Raw genomic sequence first — 18,477 nt, 5'->3', positions numbered from 1 at the left:
CCCCAAAACCCTGCAGTGTTTGGGTCCTCCCAACCAGACCAAAAGCCTTACAATGTCTGTTGCTTCCAACCAGCCCCCAAACCCTGCAACGTTTGTTCCTCCCAACCGGCCCCAAAGCCCTACAATGTTTGGGTCCTTCCAACCAGCACAAAAACCCTACAGTGTTTGAGTCCTCCCAATGAGCCCCAAAGCCCTAGAATATTTGGATCCTCCCAACAAGCCAAAAAACCCTACAATGTCTGTTGCTCCTAACCAGTCCCCAAACCCTACAATATTTGAGTCTTCCCAACCAGCACAAAAGCCTTACAATGCCTCTTGCTCCCAACCAGCCCAAAAACACTACAGTGTTTGGGTTCTCCCAACAAGCCCCCAAACCCCAATGTGTTTGTTCCTCCCAGTCAGCCCCAAAACCCTACAATATTTGAGTCCTCCCAATCAGCCCCCAAACACTACAATGTGTTGGGGTGCTTCGGCATCTTGGAGGGTGGGTACTTAGGTGCTGTACCTCCTTGCTGGTGGCTTTCTGCCATGTTGTGTGCTGGAAGCAGCAGGTGGGGAAGAGCATCACAGCTGCTGGGGTTCTCCTGATCCCGCCCTCGCTTTCCCCGAGGGTTTGTATTACACCTGGGCAGTTGTGGTTTGGCTCGGGCTGAAGGCACCAGGAGGAATGGCTCCTACATGCCTGAATTGGGCAGCCCCCAGGAGCATGATCCTTGGCTCTGGAAGCGGGGAGATCCTGGGGGTGGTACGGGCAGGAGTTGATGTGGTATGAACACCGCAGCGTTAACCGCCGGTGTGAGCTGCCCAAGGGGTGCCGTGGGTCACAGGCACTTTGAGCTGACAGCAGTTTTGTTGTTGTTTTTTTTTTAACAAGTGGCTCCTTCCAAAAATGTGTACTTTGTTGAAACGAGGCAGCGATCAGTGGGATGAGGGCTGCGCTGAGTCCTGGCTCGCTGGCCGATGCTGCCGTCTGCTGTTCGCAAGGCTCTTGGCAGGGATTTGCTGCATGGTTCTGTGCAAACGAAACCAGACAAGCCGACCTCTGGTTGGTGTGAGCTGCGGGGCTCAGGCTGCTGTAGGGTGACTGTGTCACATGGTGACCACATCCAAAGTGTCACAGCCTGGGTGACATGAGGTGGCAACGGCGGTGTTGGTGAGGGTGGCAGCAGTTCTGATACGCCAGAGCTGTGGGAGGATGCTTCAACACAGCCCAACCACGCTCCTCTGTTTGGAACAAGAGGTGACAGCCTTAAATTGCACCAGGGGAAGTTCGGGTTGGATATTAGGAAAATATTCTTCTCCAAAAGAGCGGTGCTGCAGTGGCACAGGCTGCCCAGGGAGGTGGTGGGGTCACCGTCCCTGGAGGTGTTCCAGAACCGTGGGGATGTGGCACTGAGGGACGTGGTCAGTGGGCACCGTGGGATGGGTTGGGGTGGGACTTGGTGATCTCAGAGGTCTTTTCCAACCTGAATGGTTCTATGAATCTATCATCCCCCAAAACGGAGCGTTGGCTGGGCTTCAGGATGGGCAGAGGAGCTCAGAGGGCTGTGTTAGGCATGCAGCAAGGTACACCCTGCAAGACGCAGGGAACCCATGACAGCCCAGCCCAGCCCGATGCTGTCCCAGGTTTCCTTGGCTGTGGAGATGGGTGGGGTGGCTGCATGGGTTTTTGTGGTTTCCAGGTCACCTCCCACATCAGCAGGAAATAAAAGTGAGAGAGAAGCCAACGACTCCTGCTGCGAGGCATCATCCAACAGCAGCATCCTGCAGAGGCACCACGGCGTCCAGGAGAGCTGCAAACAGGAGGAAGCTCTCAAAGCATAAAGCATTCAAGCAGTGAAAAGAGAGAATGAAATGTTGCAAGGAATATTTAATCCTCTCCAGCAAAGATCTGTTTTACACTGTTTAACCACTACTGCACAACACGAAGGCTGACACACATCAGCACAAAGCTTCTGCGAAGCTGTGGCACAGGAGGAGGGCTTGTGGGAAAGCAGGGGTCACTTCAGCAGCTTGAACTTCTTCAGGTGCGGGTGCACTTGGTCCTTCGGGTAGGGCCGGAGCGCCAGGCAGCTGGGGACGTTCTCAGGCTGCTCTGTCCACACCTCGTGGTCAATGCTGTGCTGCTGCAGGGTCTGTGCCAGCGCGGTCAGAGCGGCCTCATCCGGAGCCTGGGGACAGACAACACTGGCTGTGAGGGCTGGCAGAAGCCCTGGAGGTAACGCGGTGTGGCTGAACACCTCAGGGACAGGGTGCTGATTTGAAGAAGCAAACACACAATATATTTTGGAATATATTTTGGTAGCGTATCCTAACAAAGGTAGCTGCTGAATTGCTGTACAATGTGATTGAATTCTTGCTTGCAAAAGTGTAACAGCTTTCAGCTGTTGCAAATAGCTGCCCACGTAGCATTACAGACTAGAAAGCATGTCCTAGGGCTGTTCTGCTTTAACCAGGGACCTTCAGCAAAAGAAACACAATAATGAAAAGGCGTGAGCTGGCTTCTCAGACATCAGAGAAGCCAGGGCCTCCACACAAGGCCAAAGTGCCCCAGTTCGGGAGCAGCCTGGAATGCAACAGGCAGGCATCAGCATACTCCCCCACCCTCCTTATCTCCCCATGCCCCAGTTTATCATTGAAAGACAGGATGCCGAGCTTCTCTCTATCCCAGGATGAGCAGATGTTCAGAAATAATGGCTGAGTGGGCAAATGTGATGATTTTGGCACCTATAAATTACTTCTAATAGGTATTATCTTCCTGAGCATGCAACAGTGAAGAGAGTTCATCTAGAGGGCAAGCGAGGAAGACTGCTGGAGGAAGTAGCAGGCTGCTGACTGGGCTGTCGTGGGACTAAAAGGACACTAGATGGCTGCAGAGACCACGGACTAGGAGACTGAAAACTTCATCACTTGAGAAAGGCGTGTACATGTTAATTATCTCGTGAGGGAAATATGCATATGTAGTACCTGCGGAAATATAATGAACTCGGAATCGTGTAACCATGGAAGCGCTGATGGTGGAATTATCCCCAGTGCTTCCCGGCGCCGCTAAGAAAGAATATCTGCTTAACGGCGACCAAACTTGGCTGTTGGGTTCCTTGGTTCCGGTTCTCTGAGTCAGCCTGGCACTCCAGGTGGCAACAGCTCTGCTCGGCTGCAGGACCCGTTGAGAACAGGACTCCCTGGGCGCCCCAGGAGAGTTCTCCAGAGGGACTCCTCGCCTCAGTCGGATCGCTGCGGGAGCAGACCAGGTGTGATAAAGGTATTCTTTCATTTCACGTTTTGGGGACCGGTCCATTGGGAAGCCACCCGTGAGCTGGCCGAGATTGCAGGGTTGGCATAGACCTGTATACATTTGGAAAATACCTGACTGTAGGTTTGGTCTTGCTGGTCATGCACGGGTTTTGAAAAGCAGGTTCTGGAACTTTTGCTTTGTTCAACATACTGTATTCTGCTTCATGCCTAAGGAAACCAGGTACACAGCAGCAGGACCCATTCTTATAAGCGAGCGTCCTATTCGCGGGGCTCAGAGCTGGGTAGATTGGAACTCTGGAGAATATCTTCTCTGTTTTCCTTGTAATTGCTGGAGGGGGTTGGAGAAATGGTTTTAATGGTCTACGGAATTCTAATTGGTGGAATTTGAGGTATCTTTGTAATAGTGATTTTGTAATAGTGATTTTGTGCCTGTTTGCTGCTGTGCTTAGAGCCTGTGTGTGTTAATCTGAACTGCATCCAATGGGTGGCAAACAGAGCGGGGGAATCGTGAAGAAGAGCCCTCTAGGATGTGTACTGGCTCGATGGAGGGATATCAGGGGACCTGGGGGGAATGTGAACAAAAAAACTCTGATCAAATACTGTAACCAGTGGTGGCCGTTCTATACGCTGGAATCACAGGAAAAGTGGCCTTTCAATGGCACTCTGAATTACAACACCCTATCGCAACTTATGTCGTTTTTGAGAAGAGAAGGGAAATGGGATGAGGTGATATATGCCGATATGTTTTTCACTTTACGAAAGCACCCAGAATGGCAGAAAGGATGGGGGATGAACTTGGCTCCACAGGATCCTTTCGTGTTGCAATTAGAGAAAGATCAGAAAAAGACTAACGGGGCGTTAAAGCGGTGCTGCTCAGCTTGCAGCATAGGGGAGAGGTGCCTGAAAGTGAGAGACAGGGGTGAAGAGGAAACACTAGAAGATGTGTCTCTGCAGGCTGAGAAGCAGGAGGGATTCTCAGATGAAGAAGAAGGGGAAGCAGAGGCAGCACAAAGGGAGGGAGGATCTGCCGGGGGGGGTTCTCCAGTCACTGTGAGAAGTGGCAGCAGAAAGGAACCCACAATACAGGCGCCTCTGAGGCAGGCTATAGGAACAAAGGGACTGGTCAGAATCAAGGCTCCATTCTCTCCGAGTGATTTCGCTAGCTGGATGGAAGCAGTGAAAAGTTACAGGCATGATCCCTTAGGGGTGGCAAAAAGTTTCGGGTTGATTGTTAAAAACCAGGATGCTGACTGGAGCGATATAGATCTAATGCTCGATGCAATGTCCGAAACAGAAAAGCAGATGGTATTGAGGAGTGCTCGGGCTCAAGTGCAGGTGAAAATCACTGCTGGTGCCCTACAGGGGGGGGTTGAACAGTATGTCCCCCTCCATGATCCCAGTTGGAACCCAAATGATCCTGCAGAGTATCAGCTGTTAAAGCAATACCGAGACTGGATAAAATTTGGTTTGGAAAACGCTATGCCATTACCAGCAACAAACTGGTCAGCTGTGTATGCAGTCAGACAGGGGCTGACTGAAACCCCTTCTGAATTTTTGGATAAACTCAGGTCCGCCATGAGAAAATACACTACTTTGGATCCCTCATCAGATATCGGGCAACACCGGCTGGCGTCAATGTTTCTGAGACAATCCTCCAGGGATATCAGGAAGAAACTCCAGAGATTAGGACAACCACACGCAAGGGACCTGGAGACATTAACTGACGAGGCCTGGAGAGTATATAGAAACAGGGATAGAAGTGAAAGAAAGAAATCGGGAAGAACAGCGCTAGAGCAGGGCCCGGGGACACAGAGACCACCTCGGGGAAGAGGGAGGGGGGGGCCTGGAAGGGTCCAGGGAAGGTTCCGCCCCCCACTGGACCGAAATCAGTGTGCAAACTGCAGGGAAATGGGACACTGGTGGAGAAGCTGTCCCAGGCTGAGGGAGAGGAACCGTCCCTGATGGCAGAAGTTGAATGATGGGAACCTGGGGAGTCTACCCTAGCAGACCCACTGGTTAAACTGCAGCTAGGGGAACAGGGTAAAGAGGTTAATTTTCTGGTGGATACGGGTGCCTCTTACTCTGTGCTACATCAAGAACTATCACCCGTAGATGCTGATTTTGTAACAGTAGTGGGAGCTACTGGCCAATGAGAAAAGGCTTACTTTTTGAAACCAGTTAAATACAGGCTGGGAAAACAAGCAGGAATACACAAATTCTTGTACACGCCAGGTTCTCTGAAAGCGTTATTTCAGGCGAGATTTATTAGAACAATTGGATACAGAGATTAAATTCAACAGAGGAAAACCGGAGCTAAGGGTCAAGGAAGACCAGCTGACTGAAATTTTAAGTCTGGCTTTAAGGTAGACTGTGAAAAAAAACAATGTGATATCCCCAGAAATTAAGGAAATTCAGAATCAGGAATATCTAGGAGTGTGGGTGACAGGGATGCCCGGCAGAGCCAAAAATGCAACCCCAATAGAAGTTAAGTTAAAAGCATGAGCCAGCCCAGTCTGGATAAAGCAGAACCCTTTGAGGATACAAGACCACAAGGGAATAAAAGTAATCACAGATAACTTTCTGGAGTTCGGATTATTAATTGAATGTGAATCTGAGTCTAACACCCCAATCTTGCCGGTGTAAGGTCAGACAGCAAGAGCTATTGCTTGGTGCAGGATCTGAGGGGCATTACTAGCATTGTTGAAGATGTACGCCCAGTGGTGGCAAATCTGTACCCTTTATTAACCAAGCTGAGGAATGAGCAGGTGTGGTTTAGCATCCTGGATTTGAAGGATCCCTTCTTCTGCCTGGCTTTAGCCCAAGAAAGTCCAAAGTTACTTGCCTTTTGAATGGGAAAACCCCGATACTGGGAGGAGGACTCAGTTAACCTGGACAGTGTTACCTCAGGGTTTTAAGAACAGCCAGACAATTTTGAGGAGCCAGCTGGCTCGTGAGCTCGGGGCTTGGACCCTCCACTCAAGGTGGAGTTTATTGCAGTACGTGGACGACCTCCTCACTGCCACAATAACAAAAGAGGACTGCGTACAATGGACTGTCAGCTTGCTGAATTTTCTTGGTTTAAACAGTTATCAAGTTTCTCAACAGGAAGCTCAGTGAATCCAGCAGCAGGTGATTTACCTGGGATCCGAGATCTCGGGACGGCAAAGACAACTTGGAAAGGAAGCGATTTGCCAAACGCCCAGACTGCAGATGGTAAAAGAGCTCAGAACCTTCCCTGGCACGACAGGTTGGTGCAGACTATGGATCTGTAATTATGGGCCATTGGTAAAACCTTATATGAATTATTGAAAAATGATCAGTCTATGCTGACATGGACTGGCAGGGCAAAGAGGGCATGGGAAGAACTGAAGAAGGAACTAATGAGAGCTCCAGCCCTAGGCCTTCCGGCCATTACAAAACCATTTAGGTTATTCTCTCATGAGAAACGAGGCATAGCCTTGGGTGTTCCTGCTCGGCAACTGGGACCGTATAAAAGGGCAGCTGCTTACTTCTCCAAGCAGCTGGATGAAGTGAGCAGAGGTTGGCCCAGGTGCCTACAGGCAGCGGCAGCCGTTGTTCTTAACATCCAGGAAGCTCACAAATTTACTTTGGGACAGCAAATGACTGTATTGACATCCCACTCAGCTTCTGCAGTTCTGGAACAGAGGGAAGCCACTGGCTTTCCCCTTCCAGATTTTTGAAACATCAGGCCATAATGGGAGAACAAGGGGATGTCAACATAGTAACTACTAACATTGTGAACCCAGCATCTTTCCTCAGTGAGCCACCTCTGAGCCGGTAGCGCAGGACTGCTTGGAAACCATGGAGACTGCCTATGCCAGTGGGCTGGACCACAAGGAGGAACCACTGGATGATGCTGAGGATTCCTGGTTCACCAATGGATGCTGTTTTGTGAGACAAGGAAACCCTAAGGCAGGATACACAGCAACCACTACTGACAAGGTAATCGAAGCAAAACCATTATCTGTGGGGACTTCTGCTCCGAAGGCTGAAAGAGCTGCCTCGACAAGAGCTTTAGGGTTAGCAAAAGGAAAAAGGAAAAACATATGGGCTGATTCTAAATAAGCATTTGGGGTGGTACACGCTCATGGTGCCATCTGGAAAGAGCGGGGATTGCTCACAGCACAAGGAAAACAAATTAAGCATGCCAAGGAAATCCTGCACCTACTGGAAGCTGTAAATCTACAAAAGGGTGTGGCTATTAGACACTGTAGAGGACATGAGAAAGGTAACACTGGACAGGAGACTGGAAATAAGATGGTGGATCAGGCGGCAAAACAGGCAGCTGAAGGAAAAGAAATTGGTGTACAAACTTCAATTCCAGATGGTAAACTTCAAATCTCTGAACTTGAGTCAGAGCCTGTAAAGTATTCTAGAGAGGACAGGCATGTAATTAATGATTTAGAAGGAGCAAGCTGACGGATGGGCATATGCACCTGATGAATGCACTGTCGTGCCCTTTAGCATCTCATGGAAATTGGTTCTAAGGGAACATAATAAAACACACTGGGGAACAGATGCTCTTTATAAGTATTTGAACAAAGTAATTGTTGGTTGTAGTCTGTATACCACAGTGAAACAGGTTACTCACCAATGTGAAATCTGTTTGAAGAACGATCCTAATACCACAGACAGGGTACAAGTAGTGTAGAAATGGAGCGTTGTTTCTGCATTAGAACTAACAAGATAAATATTTTACTAATTGATGTATAACTAGTTAGGTCTGACAAGACCTGAGTGATTGATAGAAAATTTAAGGAGGAGAAGTTAAATAATTAGCAATATACATGTGTAGCTAGCAACAATTTATGTTTAGCCAGTATGAGTATATATGTAATATTTTGTCACATGCCCAAAGAAGTAAAGGCAAGTTGGAATATGCCTGCCTGAAGAAGCATAGGGAAGACCTGTCCCCCTGCCCCCTCCCCCCTGCTCTTTGTTTAACAAAGGAAGCGTCCTTCGGGCAGAATGGAAGAGGCCTTGGAGAGAATCACCATGTCAATATGATGAGAAGAGTCCTGAGACATCTCGGAAGCAGCAGGATGGCGACTGGCTGGCGACAAGATAGTATATGAATTAACAAGTGTCAGAATCTAATTAACAAATGTAAACTTTCGGTAAGATTGTGAACCTGGAGTACCCAGCCAACGGAGAAACAGGGGAGGGGTAAGCATGGGGGAGGGTGGCCAATTATGCACAGTACCCAAAGCCGAAGTGGCACAGACTTTCAGAATGCCACTGTAAAATGGAGTGAATTGGACTTGGTATAGAGGGAACCCACTGTGAGTTATTTCATTATGATTCGTGTTAACAATGTGAGTTACTTCATTATGATTCGTGTCGATAAGGAAGTGCTAAAAGAGGGCCTCATAAGGGAAAGCTAAAAACTAACTCATGCTAAGCCTAACAGGAAAGGAACAAGTACAACTCGCCTAACAGACAAGCTTGTGCAACACGTCTGGTACACCGGAAAACTTATCTTCCAGTTCCAGATGAAGAGGATCTTCACCACAACCCCAAAAGGAGCAACGATAAGACCACAAATAGTTCACACATGCACAGAATCAAGCACCGAGGCAATAATCGGGTGGTCAGAACTGGGGGTGGGCACCCTGTAGGTCTTTTTGCAAGTCATTCTTCCAAATCATTCTCTGTACCCTATAAAAACCCTAACACCCCTCCCTCAGGTGTGCGTGTTGGTGGAGCATAGACTCCCCACACACCAGGCGCCGCTTGCTTGCTCTATATCATAATAAATAAATTTATGCAACAATGGGCAGTTGCTATCAATGAATTTATTACATCACCTACTGGCACTTATGGGGGCAAGTGGTTTGTGTCCTGCGGCATGTAACATGTTGTGTATATGAAGGATTGCGTACCTCTCCATGTGTAAAGGTTAAGAATGCTACAGGCGTAAATCTCACAAATGGAATCTATGAATTTGGAACCAGTTCCTCATGGGAAATGCTGATATGTATGGGACAGTCAGTAGGAGGGACAAACTCCATCACAATACTGAGTCAGAAAGCAACGATGAGAACTGACCAGATCCAACGCTTACATCTTTGTATTGATTTGAAGAAGTAATTACACAAAATATTCTGTTAATCCTTGCTTGCAACATCACAGTAGTGATAGAAGTAAGGGTTAAAAGCTGCTAAAACCACATATCAGGAACAATGGGGAGCAATAGGGTAAGACGCTGATTGGCTTTTAAAGTGTGCTTAACAAGAACTCGAAACCACAACTGGATAAGAAACCAGCCAAGCCAAGCCGGACCGTTTTCCTCAACCCTGACATATATTTTGGAATATATTATGGTAGCGTATCCTAACAAAGGTAGCTGCTGAATTGTTGTACAATGTGATTGAATTCTTGCTTGCAGAAGTGTAACAACTTTCAGCTGTTGCAAATAGCTGTCCATGCAGCATTACAGACTAGAAAGCATGTCCTAGGGCTGTTCTGCTTTAACCAGGGACCTTCAGCAAAAGAAACACAACAATGAAAAGGCGTGAGCTGGCTTCTCAGACATCAGAGAAGCCAGGGCCTCCACACAAGGCCAAAGTGCCCCAGTTCAGGAGCAGCCTGGAATGCAACGGGCAGGCATCAGCATACTCCCCCACCCTCCTTATCTCCCCATGCCCCAGTTTATCATTGAAAGGCAGGACGCCGAGCTTCTCTCTATCCCAGGATGAGCAGATGTTCAGAAATAATAGCTGAGTGGGCAAATGTGATGATTTTGGCACCTATAAATTACTTCTAATAGGTATTATCTTCCTGAGCATGCAACAGCGAAGAAAGTTCATTTAGAGGGTGAGCGAGGAAGACCGCTGGAGGAAGTAACAGGCTGCCGACTGGGCTGTCGTGGGACTAAAAGGACACTAGATGGCTGCAGAGACCATGGAATAGAAGACTGAAAACTTCACTCTTCTTGAGATAGGTACGTGTATTTCAATTATCTCGTTAGGGAATTACGAATATGTAATACCTGCAGAAATATAATGAACTCGGAATCACGTAATCTTGGAAGTGCTTATGTTGGAATTATCCCCAGTGCTTCCCAGCACTGCTAAAAAAGAATATCTGCTTTACAAAACCTGGCTGTTATGTTTCTCAGTTTCAATTCTTTGAATCAGTGCTCCCCTGAGCGACCCAGACAAGCTGAGCTGTGGGCCCAGGAGAACCTCATGAGGTTCAGCAAAGCCAAGTGCAAGGTCTGCACTTGGGTCATGGCAACCTCCACTTTCAGTAAGAGCTGGGGGAGCAAGATCATAGAATCATTCAGATTGGAAAGACCACTAAGAGTATCAAGCCCAACTGTCCACCCATGCCTGTGACCGCACTACACCATTTCACTCCACATCCCCATTGTTCTTGAACACCTCCAGGGACGGTGACCCCACCACCTCCCTGGGCAGCCTGTGCCACTGCATCACTGCTCTTTCAAAAAAGTGTTTCCCAGCATCCAACCTGAACCTCCCCTGGCATAACTTGAGGCCATTACTTCTTGTCCTATCACTGTTGCCTGGGAGCAGAGGCTGACTCCTATCTCTCCACAACCACCTTTCAGGGAGTTGTAGAGAGTGATGAGGTCTCCCCTGAGCCTCCTCTGCTGCAGAATGACCCATCCCAGTGCCCTCACCTGCTCCCCACTTGTGCCCCAGAACCCTCAGTTTCATTGCCTTTCTCTGGACACGCTCCAGCACCACAATGTCTTTCTCATAGTGAGGGGCCCAACGGTGAACACAGCACTGGAGGTATGGCCTCACCAGCATCGAGTACAGAGAGACAATCACCTCCTGCTCCTGCTGGATTCAGTGCTATCCATACAAGCCAGAAAAGTGACTGAGCACAGCCCTGCAGAAAAGGACAAGGAGGTACAGGTGGATGGCAGCTGGACATGAGCCAGCACTGTGCCCTCGCAGCCCAGAAAGCCAACTATATCTTGAGCTGCACCAAAAGCAGCGTGGCCAGCAGGGCGAGGGGGGGGTGCAGGAGAGAAGGGTACAAACTGTTCAGCAGGGTCTGGTGTGAGAGGACAAGGGGAAATGGCTTCAAACTCTAAGATTTAGACTGGATATAAGTAAGAGGTTTTTTACAATAAGAGCAGTGGGGCACTGGCACAGGTTGCCCAGAGCAGCAGTGGGTCTCCTGTTCCGAGACACCCAAGGTGAGGCTGGATGAGGCTCTGAGCACTGATGGAGCTGTGGGTGTCCCTGTTGGACCAGATGGCCTGTAAGGGTCCCTTCCACCTCCACTGATTCTCTGATCTCGCCCAACCACCACGAAAGCAGTTCCCTACAGCACATCACACAGGAAAGCACCCAGCTTGGTCATGACCATGTCCAGAGAAGAGTCCACAACCCCTCCGTGCAGACAGTTCCAGGACTCTGTGACCCTCAAACTATATAAGCTTTTCCTCAAATTATTCTGAAGTGCCTCCTTTTCTCTCTGTCTGCCCACGCAGAAAGGCTCGACCAGACCCGCGACAATACCCCCACCCGCCCCAAAATGGCCGCCACCGACTCCCCTCAGCGCGGCGCTCCCGCCATGCCCCGCGCACCTCCAGCACCACGGTGCGCATGGCGCCGCCCGCCGACAGGTAGGCACGGGTGTCGGGGTGCTGCCAGTGCGCGTGCGCGGCGGCCAGCGCGGCGTGGCACCCCTGGGCCACCACTGCACCCAGCGACCACGAGCGGGCCAGGTCCCCCCGCAGCACCACGTACTGCACCAGCGCCGCCGCCGCCGCCGCGGATGCTCCCGCCACCGTCCCGGGCGCCGCCATGCTGCTGTACGGGGAGGCGTGGCCGCGCATGCCAGACACTGAAAGGTATGGGCGCCGCCATTTTGTTGTACGGCGATGTGAGGGGAGTGGTGATGACGTAGTTCCGGCGGCGCCGGAGCGCGAAGTTTGAGCGCTGAGGTGAGAGCGGGGCTCTGGGGCTTGGCAGCAGGTTAAGGCCTTCCGACCCCCAGCTCTCCCGTCGGTGGGGGTTCCTGTGTTCCTCTACCCCACAGATCTCCCTCGGAGGGGTCCTTAGGCTGCTCGGCCCCCACCCCTCCTCCCCCGGTCTCCCTGGAGCTGCTCCTTCCTTGCTATCCTCAGGAGGCCACACTGCCCTGTCCCACTGACTCCTCAGTGGGAGACCCCAGGCCCTGCTTCCCCTCCTCATACTCCTATCTCCCCCTTAATGAGGTCACTAGTTCACCTGTCACCCCGTTTCCATATGGAGACAGCTGGAGGGGTTTCTGTCACCTCCTTGGGGCTGTGGTGGCTCCAGACTGGTGTAAAAGGGTGTATGAGGATTTGTGAGGGTACATAAGGGGCTGGAGGTTTATAATGTGCTGTTTTAGCCTTCAGGACTGTCCTTGTGTGGGCCCAACCCGGGAGCCAGACCTGCATCCAGGCTTCATGGAGGAAGAGCGTAACAGTGATGAGAAGGAAAATGCCCTGCAGGAAAGATCTCTCAGTGCTGCCTCTCGGGATGGAGAATTGCAAATATCTGCGGTTCCACTTGCACAAGGGAAGGTGGAAGAAAGGAAAGTGTACTCAGGAGATGGTGAGATTGTAAAGGTCACTTTCTGTGCAGCATGCAGTGCTACAGACTTGGGGCAGAGTTCAGTCTGGAGCAGAGGAGACCCAGGGGAGGCGTTATAGTTCTCTCCAACTCCATGAAAGAAGGTTGTGTTGAGGTGGGGATCGGCCTCTGCTCCCAGGTAACAGTGACAGGACAAGAGGTGATGGCCTCAAGTTGCACCAGGGGAGTTCAGGTTGGAGATTAGGAAACGTTTCTTCTCCAAAGGAGCAGTGATACAGTGGCACAGGCTGCCCAGGGAGGTGGTGGAGTCCCCATCCCTGGAGGTGTTCCAGAACCGTGGGGGTGTGGCACTGAGGGACGTGGTCAGCGGGCATGGTGGGGATGGGTTGGGGTTGAAATTCATGATCTTAGAGGTCTTTTCCAGCCTGGTTGATCCTGTGATTCTGCCCAAGTATGTTCTCTCACAGACTTGGACTTGGGACCAGGAGCGACACTCTGGCTTGTTATGATTTGCTACAAATTTAGGGTATAGACACATCAGACAAGCTACTCTTGGTTAGAAATGAAACTGGAGGTTGCAGATCTGTGCAGGGCTGTGTATTTGGTAGCTTTCTGCTTCTCAGAATGTTAGCTTCCTAATGTGGGAAACACCTGGTCTTTGTTGCCTGCTGTCATTCAGTCTTGGTGTTGAAAATTCCCCAAAACAGGTCATTGCCTGTCCTCTGCCCCTGAGGAGTTGTTGTAAATAATTTCTTTACGTATCTGTACTGGGCCAACTTTGGTTTGAGTTGCACTGTGCAGATGCCTACTAATAACAGCTGAATTTTTGAGCATGTGTTGCTGTTCCTTGCAGGGGTGTTAGGTTATCTGGAAATGCTGGAGGCACAGGCTCACGAGTTAGGCCTGAAGCAAGAAGAAAAGGAGCAGCAAGAAAAGAAGCTTGACAGACTGAAAGCCAGAGTGCAAGAGCTGAGAGCCCAGAGGGATGAGCTGCGGGCTAAAGTGGAGCTGCAGGAAAAAAGGGTGAGGAAGGGCTTGCAGCAAAGATCTGACAGGGGGCTCTGGTATGCTCTTGCTCTCCCAGCGTGGATTTACTGAGGTTATTAATTTATTTTCTCTTTTTAAGTAACGTACAGTCCTGGCATCTCCTGTTCGCAGTGCAGTGTAGTCCAGGACTGCTGGGTCTTTATGCTTTGAGGTTGTATGGCCATTTATGAACTATTTTTCCCTTCTTCTGCTTGAAACACTGCCTCACATTTCCCAGAGCTGGGTTTTTTCACTGTACCCTGAGTGTGTTCCCTGCAGGTGACATGTTTGGCATCATCAGTTTCTGACCTGTCTCATCTTTTGGCTTTTGTAGCTCCTTGACAAAGAAGGAGTTGTGACAGATCCAGCAAAGCCCAGTGCTCAGACTGTTTTGGAGTGGAAAATGAAGAGCATTAAGGCCATGCTGCAGATCTTTTACCTTACAGGTAATGCCTCAAGACTTGCATGCGTTCTGCTGATGGCTGCATTTTTGGGGTGCGAAATTTTGAAAAATGAATTTGATGTGAAGTGCAGTTTCCCTATTAACGCTGCTTGTGTCGTGCTTGAAGCCTTCAGCCTGAAAGCGTAGGAAGAGCAGTAATGCTGCAGTTCTCTGTCTCTCGGAGAAGGCTTCTGGGATTTTGCAGAAACTGTTGCTTACTGAACTGTGTCATTTGGACTAAGATCTAGATTTTGGGAAGCATGTAACTGCCTTAGTCTTAATAAAATCCTTGGGAATTAGGTTAAATATCCAGTGGGTCTGGGTCTTCCAGGCAAGCTTAGAAGGCCAGTCCACTCTTTTCAGCTATTCCTGAGATTTGTTTAATCTATATATATTTTCTTTGTTTCTAATACAAGAGTCATCTTTGCACTCTGTTCCAGTCACTGGAAGGACAATGTGGGAATACAAGTCTTATGTTGGTGAGGGTGGGTTGAGCCCATGCGCCCTCCTGCCACTCTTTTTGGGACTGTTTTCTTTCACTTGGGGCAGCCTGTTCTGCGAGTCATGTGGGAGCCAGGACTGAGTTTGGAAGTGCCAGCATAACTCAGCGGCAATTTAATCTACCTTTAAGCTGCTTGAATTTATTTGATGTCCCTTTGTCAAAAGTTGCAGTGTTTTATGTTCCTGAAATCTTGCAAGTCCTTAATCTTCCCAGGGACCTCCCCAGGCTGCCATGCTAAGGGCATACAGCCCCTGCAGCGTGTGCTGTCCCAGCAGAACTTCCTTGTGGTGACAAATTTGTTAGTGCTCAGTAAAACCTCTCTCTCCGGCCACAAGGAATCAGTGGGAAGCTGACCAAGCACGGAGTGTGTTTCTGCATCAGCACTGCTTATGAAGGCACCTACCTGGATTCCTATTATGTGGACCTCCTCATCAAGCCAGAAGTGAAGATTCAACGCCACTCTGTCCCCGTCTTCATCCCCCTGGAGCAGATAGCCAAGAAGTACCTGCAGACGGACATCAGGCGCTTCCTGTCTGTCCTGTCCGACCACCTGAACGCTTACGTTGGAAGGAGGCACCAGGCAGACCAGTTAGAGGTACCAGTGGTCACAGCAACACTGCTCACCCATCTCTTTGCCTTTTATATACCAAATATTAATGAGCGTGCACAGCTCTGGAGTGCTGGGGGAAATCTAGGTGGTTTTCTTTATATGGAGCACTTGCTCTTCTGGTTTTCAGAGCACAACAAATGATTGCATGACTATAAACTCCATTGCCTGTGTCATTAGTACATACGTATTTGGGCGTCTTGTGGCTCGTTTAAAATACACAGCCAAATGCAAGGAAAGCTGTCCTCTTCCTCTGAGGTCCCTAAGCTGAAGGAGCTGTGCCTTTGTAAAACACCTCTGGAGGACATGATGTAAAGATGTAGATGAGCACTTGTCTATTTCAGTCTTTTGCTCAAGGTACAGCCACCCCAGGGCATGCCAGCTTGGTGCAGGGGGTGGGGGCACTATGCTTGGTGAGCTCCCAGCCCCACGCTGATGGACTCCTGCCCTAGCTTCATCTTTCATAAGTTGTCTTTGTCCCTTCAGGAACACTTTTCAGACCGCATAGAAGGAACCTTGCAGAGGAACTCCTTGTGTAACTTGCTGGTCTTTAATTACAACGTGTCAAGTAACAACAAGACCTTTCTGTTCAATGTGAGGCTGCTTTATGGAGACCTTTGTCGCAGCCTCCCTACTGAAGCCATCATTTCTTGTGAAAGTAAGTGGACAGTGCAGGTGTCTGGGGGTGTGTGGAGGGCAGGCTGTACTGCAGTGGATGAGGTTTTTTCTAGTTCAGTTTGGGGACAGAAAGAACATGCTGTCGTATTTCTGTGGGAGGAAGGATCTTTTCTGTAGCATAGGGGTTAGTGGCAGGGAAATAAGACAGGTTCTTATTAGCGTGAGGAATTCCTTTCAATGCAGTTAGAGAAATGATTAGTGTGGACACTGAGGCCTGCTGTTGAGATGTCTCACATTGTGCAGCCAGGCCCTAATTGGCCACGTTGCACCATTAGGTGTGCTGGCACATCGTGCCATACAGTGGCATAGATGGAGGCAGGATGGAGATTTACAACCCCTTTCAAAGTGTCAGTGATATTGTGAAATGCTCCTAACAAAGATCCCTGCCTGGAAACCTTTCTTGATACCACTTACTACCCCATCTTCTGAATCAACGATGCTACCTCCTCCTGGTGTTGTACAGACTGGCTGATGCTGAGTGTCTTCTGCAGCCTCAGGAGCATATGGCATGGCTTAATCCTGGTCTGCACTGTTTTTATGACTAATTGCTGCAAATGCCCAGGAGATGGCATTTTCCCATCTCTTCCTCATGGTTGTGCAGAGCTGTGGGCCTGCCTGAGCCACCTTGCATCCCATTCAGCTGCCCACGTGGGCTGGCTAGGCTGCAAAGCTAGATGGAGCTCTGAACAGAGCAACTCGGGCTTGTAATCCCTCTGCCAGCAGTCATGGTCTGAGGCCTCCTTCTGTCAGCTGAACCCAGCTGTGACACTCCTCGGGTTGCAATTAGGCTGCAGGAGGAATTGTGTACCGTGTCAACAGCTCCTCCTCTCCTTTCGCCACAGAAACAGCCCCTTTATAGGTGAAGTTCTGCCATCGCTCAAAAATGTCAGTGTCTTCTGAGTTGAGAAGACAACTGGAAGGCTGAGGTGTTCCCACACTCTTGTCTCCTCACTTTTGTCCCTGCCCTTCAGCTCTGGGTGTTTCTCGAACCACTTGGGCTCTGCAGCAGTTCAGTTCCCATGGGGGAGGTGCGGGACACAAAGGGTTAGGAAGGAGAAAGAAAGGTGATGAGAAGAAAAACTATGGCCAGGGAGAAAACTCCCTAGGGACAAGGGAAGAACGAGAAGCGAATAGTTTAATGCTGGTAAAACTGTGTTCCTCTCCCCACTGGTCCATTTACTTCTGTCTCCTAGCCGGCGCTCTTTCATTGCTAGCAGAGATGGCAGCAGCTCACTCAGACGCGTTTCGCCACGTGGCTCTGCACAAAGCCTTCAACTTGCTCTTCAATGCTAAGGAAAGCCAGGACTGAGCACCGTAAGCCACCTTGGCTCTCTCCAGTTACATACCTCTCCCGACTTCTTCTGCCCGTGAGGAGCGCTCTCAAAATGCAAACGTTTGCCATGGACTGCAGCGCTGCTGCTGGGAACGCCCCAGAGGAGCAATTGGCCTGCTTTGAATTTTGAGAGCAATATTTCCTTGGTGCTTTTGGGTGTGTATTGCAGGTAATCTTTCCTCAGCACTGTGCTTCTGCTTGTCGTTTAATTCCTGCTCGTGATGCATTGCCGTGCTTGGTGCCCCAGAGCTCCACAATTATGGGAAATGTCTCACAATTGGAGTGAGAAACTATATTAAAATCTCAACAGCTCAGAAAAGCTTTTGAAACAAGAACCCTATGGCTCACCACTGCACGTATCCAGGCAGCAGACCTCAGAAAGCAGGGAGCAAGTGGAGTAATCTGTGCCCTCCTTATAACAGCCAGGAAAGGACTTCATGTTAGAAACTGGTAGAAGTTGGAGGACAACTGGGATTGTTATGGCAGCCACTGAACCTTCCCCGGACAGAGGTAAGGTTTAATTATTGCCAGCAGCAGCCTGCACCCTCATGTGGGCTGCATTAACTGTCCCCCAGTGCATTAGTACTGAACTTTCCAGAAGATTTCACACCAGCAGTGGCTTTGGACATCCTGTTTCCTTCTTGTCATGGCACAGCTTTCCTGGCATCCCGTCTTGGTGCTTCCAAGTTTGGATCAGATCTTAAAAGCTTGCTGTACTTTTAAGAGCACTCTTTAAATGTGTTAATTTCAGTAATAGAGAACTTTTACTGTGGTATTTTAAAGAATCTCCTTCTATTGATTTTTCTAGACTTATAACATGTGGTTGGAACAACAGGATTTTCTCCTGGCCATTTTTTGTGCCAACACTGCATGTGGAAAGTTCATAGTTTGTTTTTAAATTGTTTCTGTAGTTGTTTAAGCTTTGTCCAAATTGAATTTAGCAATCGAATTGCAATTCCCTGATGGCCCTGGGGATTGAGTGATGGGTGGGGATCAAAATCCTGCATCACTCTTTCTGTGGTTTCCAGTGTTTAATACTCTGCTACAAGAGAAAGAAGCAAAAGCAACCAG

At 49.4% G+C, this 18,477-nt stretch overlaps 2 protein-coding genes across 4 annotated transcripts; one reads left to right on the top strand and one right to left on the bottom strand.

Moving 5' to 3' along the window:
• Positions 1,851–12,109, bottom strand: PTRHD1 (peptidyl-tRNA hydrolase domain containing 1). Its single transcript, XM_021391088.1, has 2 exons — positions 11,843–12,109; positions 1,851–2,171 (listed from the first exon to the last, which is right to left on the bottom strand). Exons 1-2 carry the CDS (start codon positions 12,092–12,094, stop codon positions 2,001–2,003), a joined length of 423 nt encoding a protein of 140 aa, XP_021246763.1. The 5' UTR covers positions 12,095–12,109; the 3' UTR covers positions 1,851–2,000.
• Positions 11,978–18,240, top strand: CENPO (centromere protein O). Of its 3 annotated transcripts, none has more exons than XM_021391085.1 (7): positions 11,978–12,109; positions 12,634–12,839; positions 13,672–13,841; positions 14,179–14,290; positions 15,124–15,383; positions 15,882–16,053; positions 17,267–18,240. In XM_021391085.1, the coding sequence occupies exons 1-7, from the start codon at positions 12,063–12,065 to the stop codon at positions 17,380–17,382; spliced, it is 1,083 nt and encodes a 360-aa protein (XP_021246760.1). In that variant the 5' UTR covers positions 11,978–12,062; the 3' UTR covers positions 17,383–18,240. The 3 variants fall into 3 exon arrangements, with proteins under 3 accessions (XP_021246760.1, XP_021246761.1, XP_021246762.1); XM_021391086.1 differs by having other exon boundaries at positions 12,076–12,202; XM_021391087.1 differs by lacking the exon at positions 11,978–12,109 and adding an exon at positions 12,215–12,266.

This window comes from Numida meleagris, chromosome 3, assembly GCF_002078875.1.
Source record: "Numida meleagris isolate 19003 breed g44 Domestic line chromosome 3, NumMel1.0, whole genome shotgun sequence".
In the NCBI taxonomy this organism is placed as follows: domain Eukaryota; kingdom Metazoa; phylum Chordata; class Aves; order Galliformes; family Numididae; genus Numida; species Numida meleagris.
This window is presented reverse-complemented; position numbering and strand designations above follow the sequence as displayed.

What these genes read in the sequence shown, in the direction of transcription:
- CENPO (XM_021391085.1), top strand. Translation starts at nt 12,063, where the DNA reads ATGCTGCTGTACGGGGAGGCGTGGCCGCGCATGCCAGACACTGAAAG. An exon ending in ACCAGGCAGACCAGTTAGAG is followed by an intron (nt 15,384 to 15,881) that starts GTACCAGTGGTC and finishes TTGTCCCTTCAG; the next exon opens with GAACACTTTTCAGACCGCAT. An exon ending in AGCCATCATTTCTTGTGAAA is followed by an intron (nt 16,054 to 17,266) that starts GTAAGTGGACAG and finishes TCTGTCTCCTAG; the next exon opens with CCGGCGCTCTTTCATTGCTA.
- PTRHD1 (XM_021391088.1), bottom strand. Translation starts at nt 12,094, where the DNA reads ATGCGCGGCCACGCCTCCCCGTACAGCAGCATGGCGGCGCCCGGGACG. An exon ending in TGCGCACCGTGGTGCTGGAG is followed by an intron (nt 2,172 to 11,842) that starts GTGCGCGGGGCA and finishes GTCTGTCCCCAG; the next exon opens with GCTCCGGATGAGGCCGCTCT.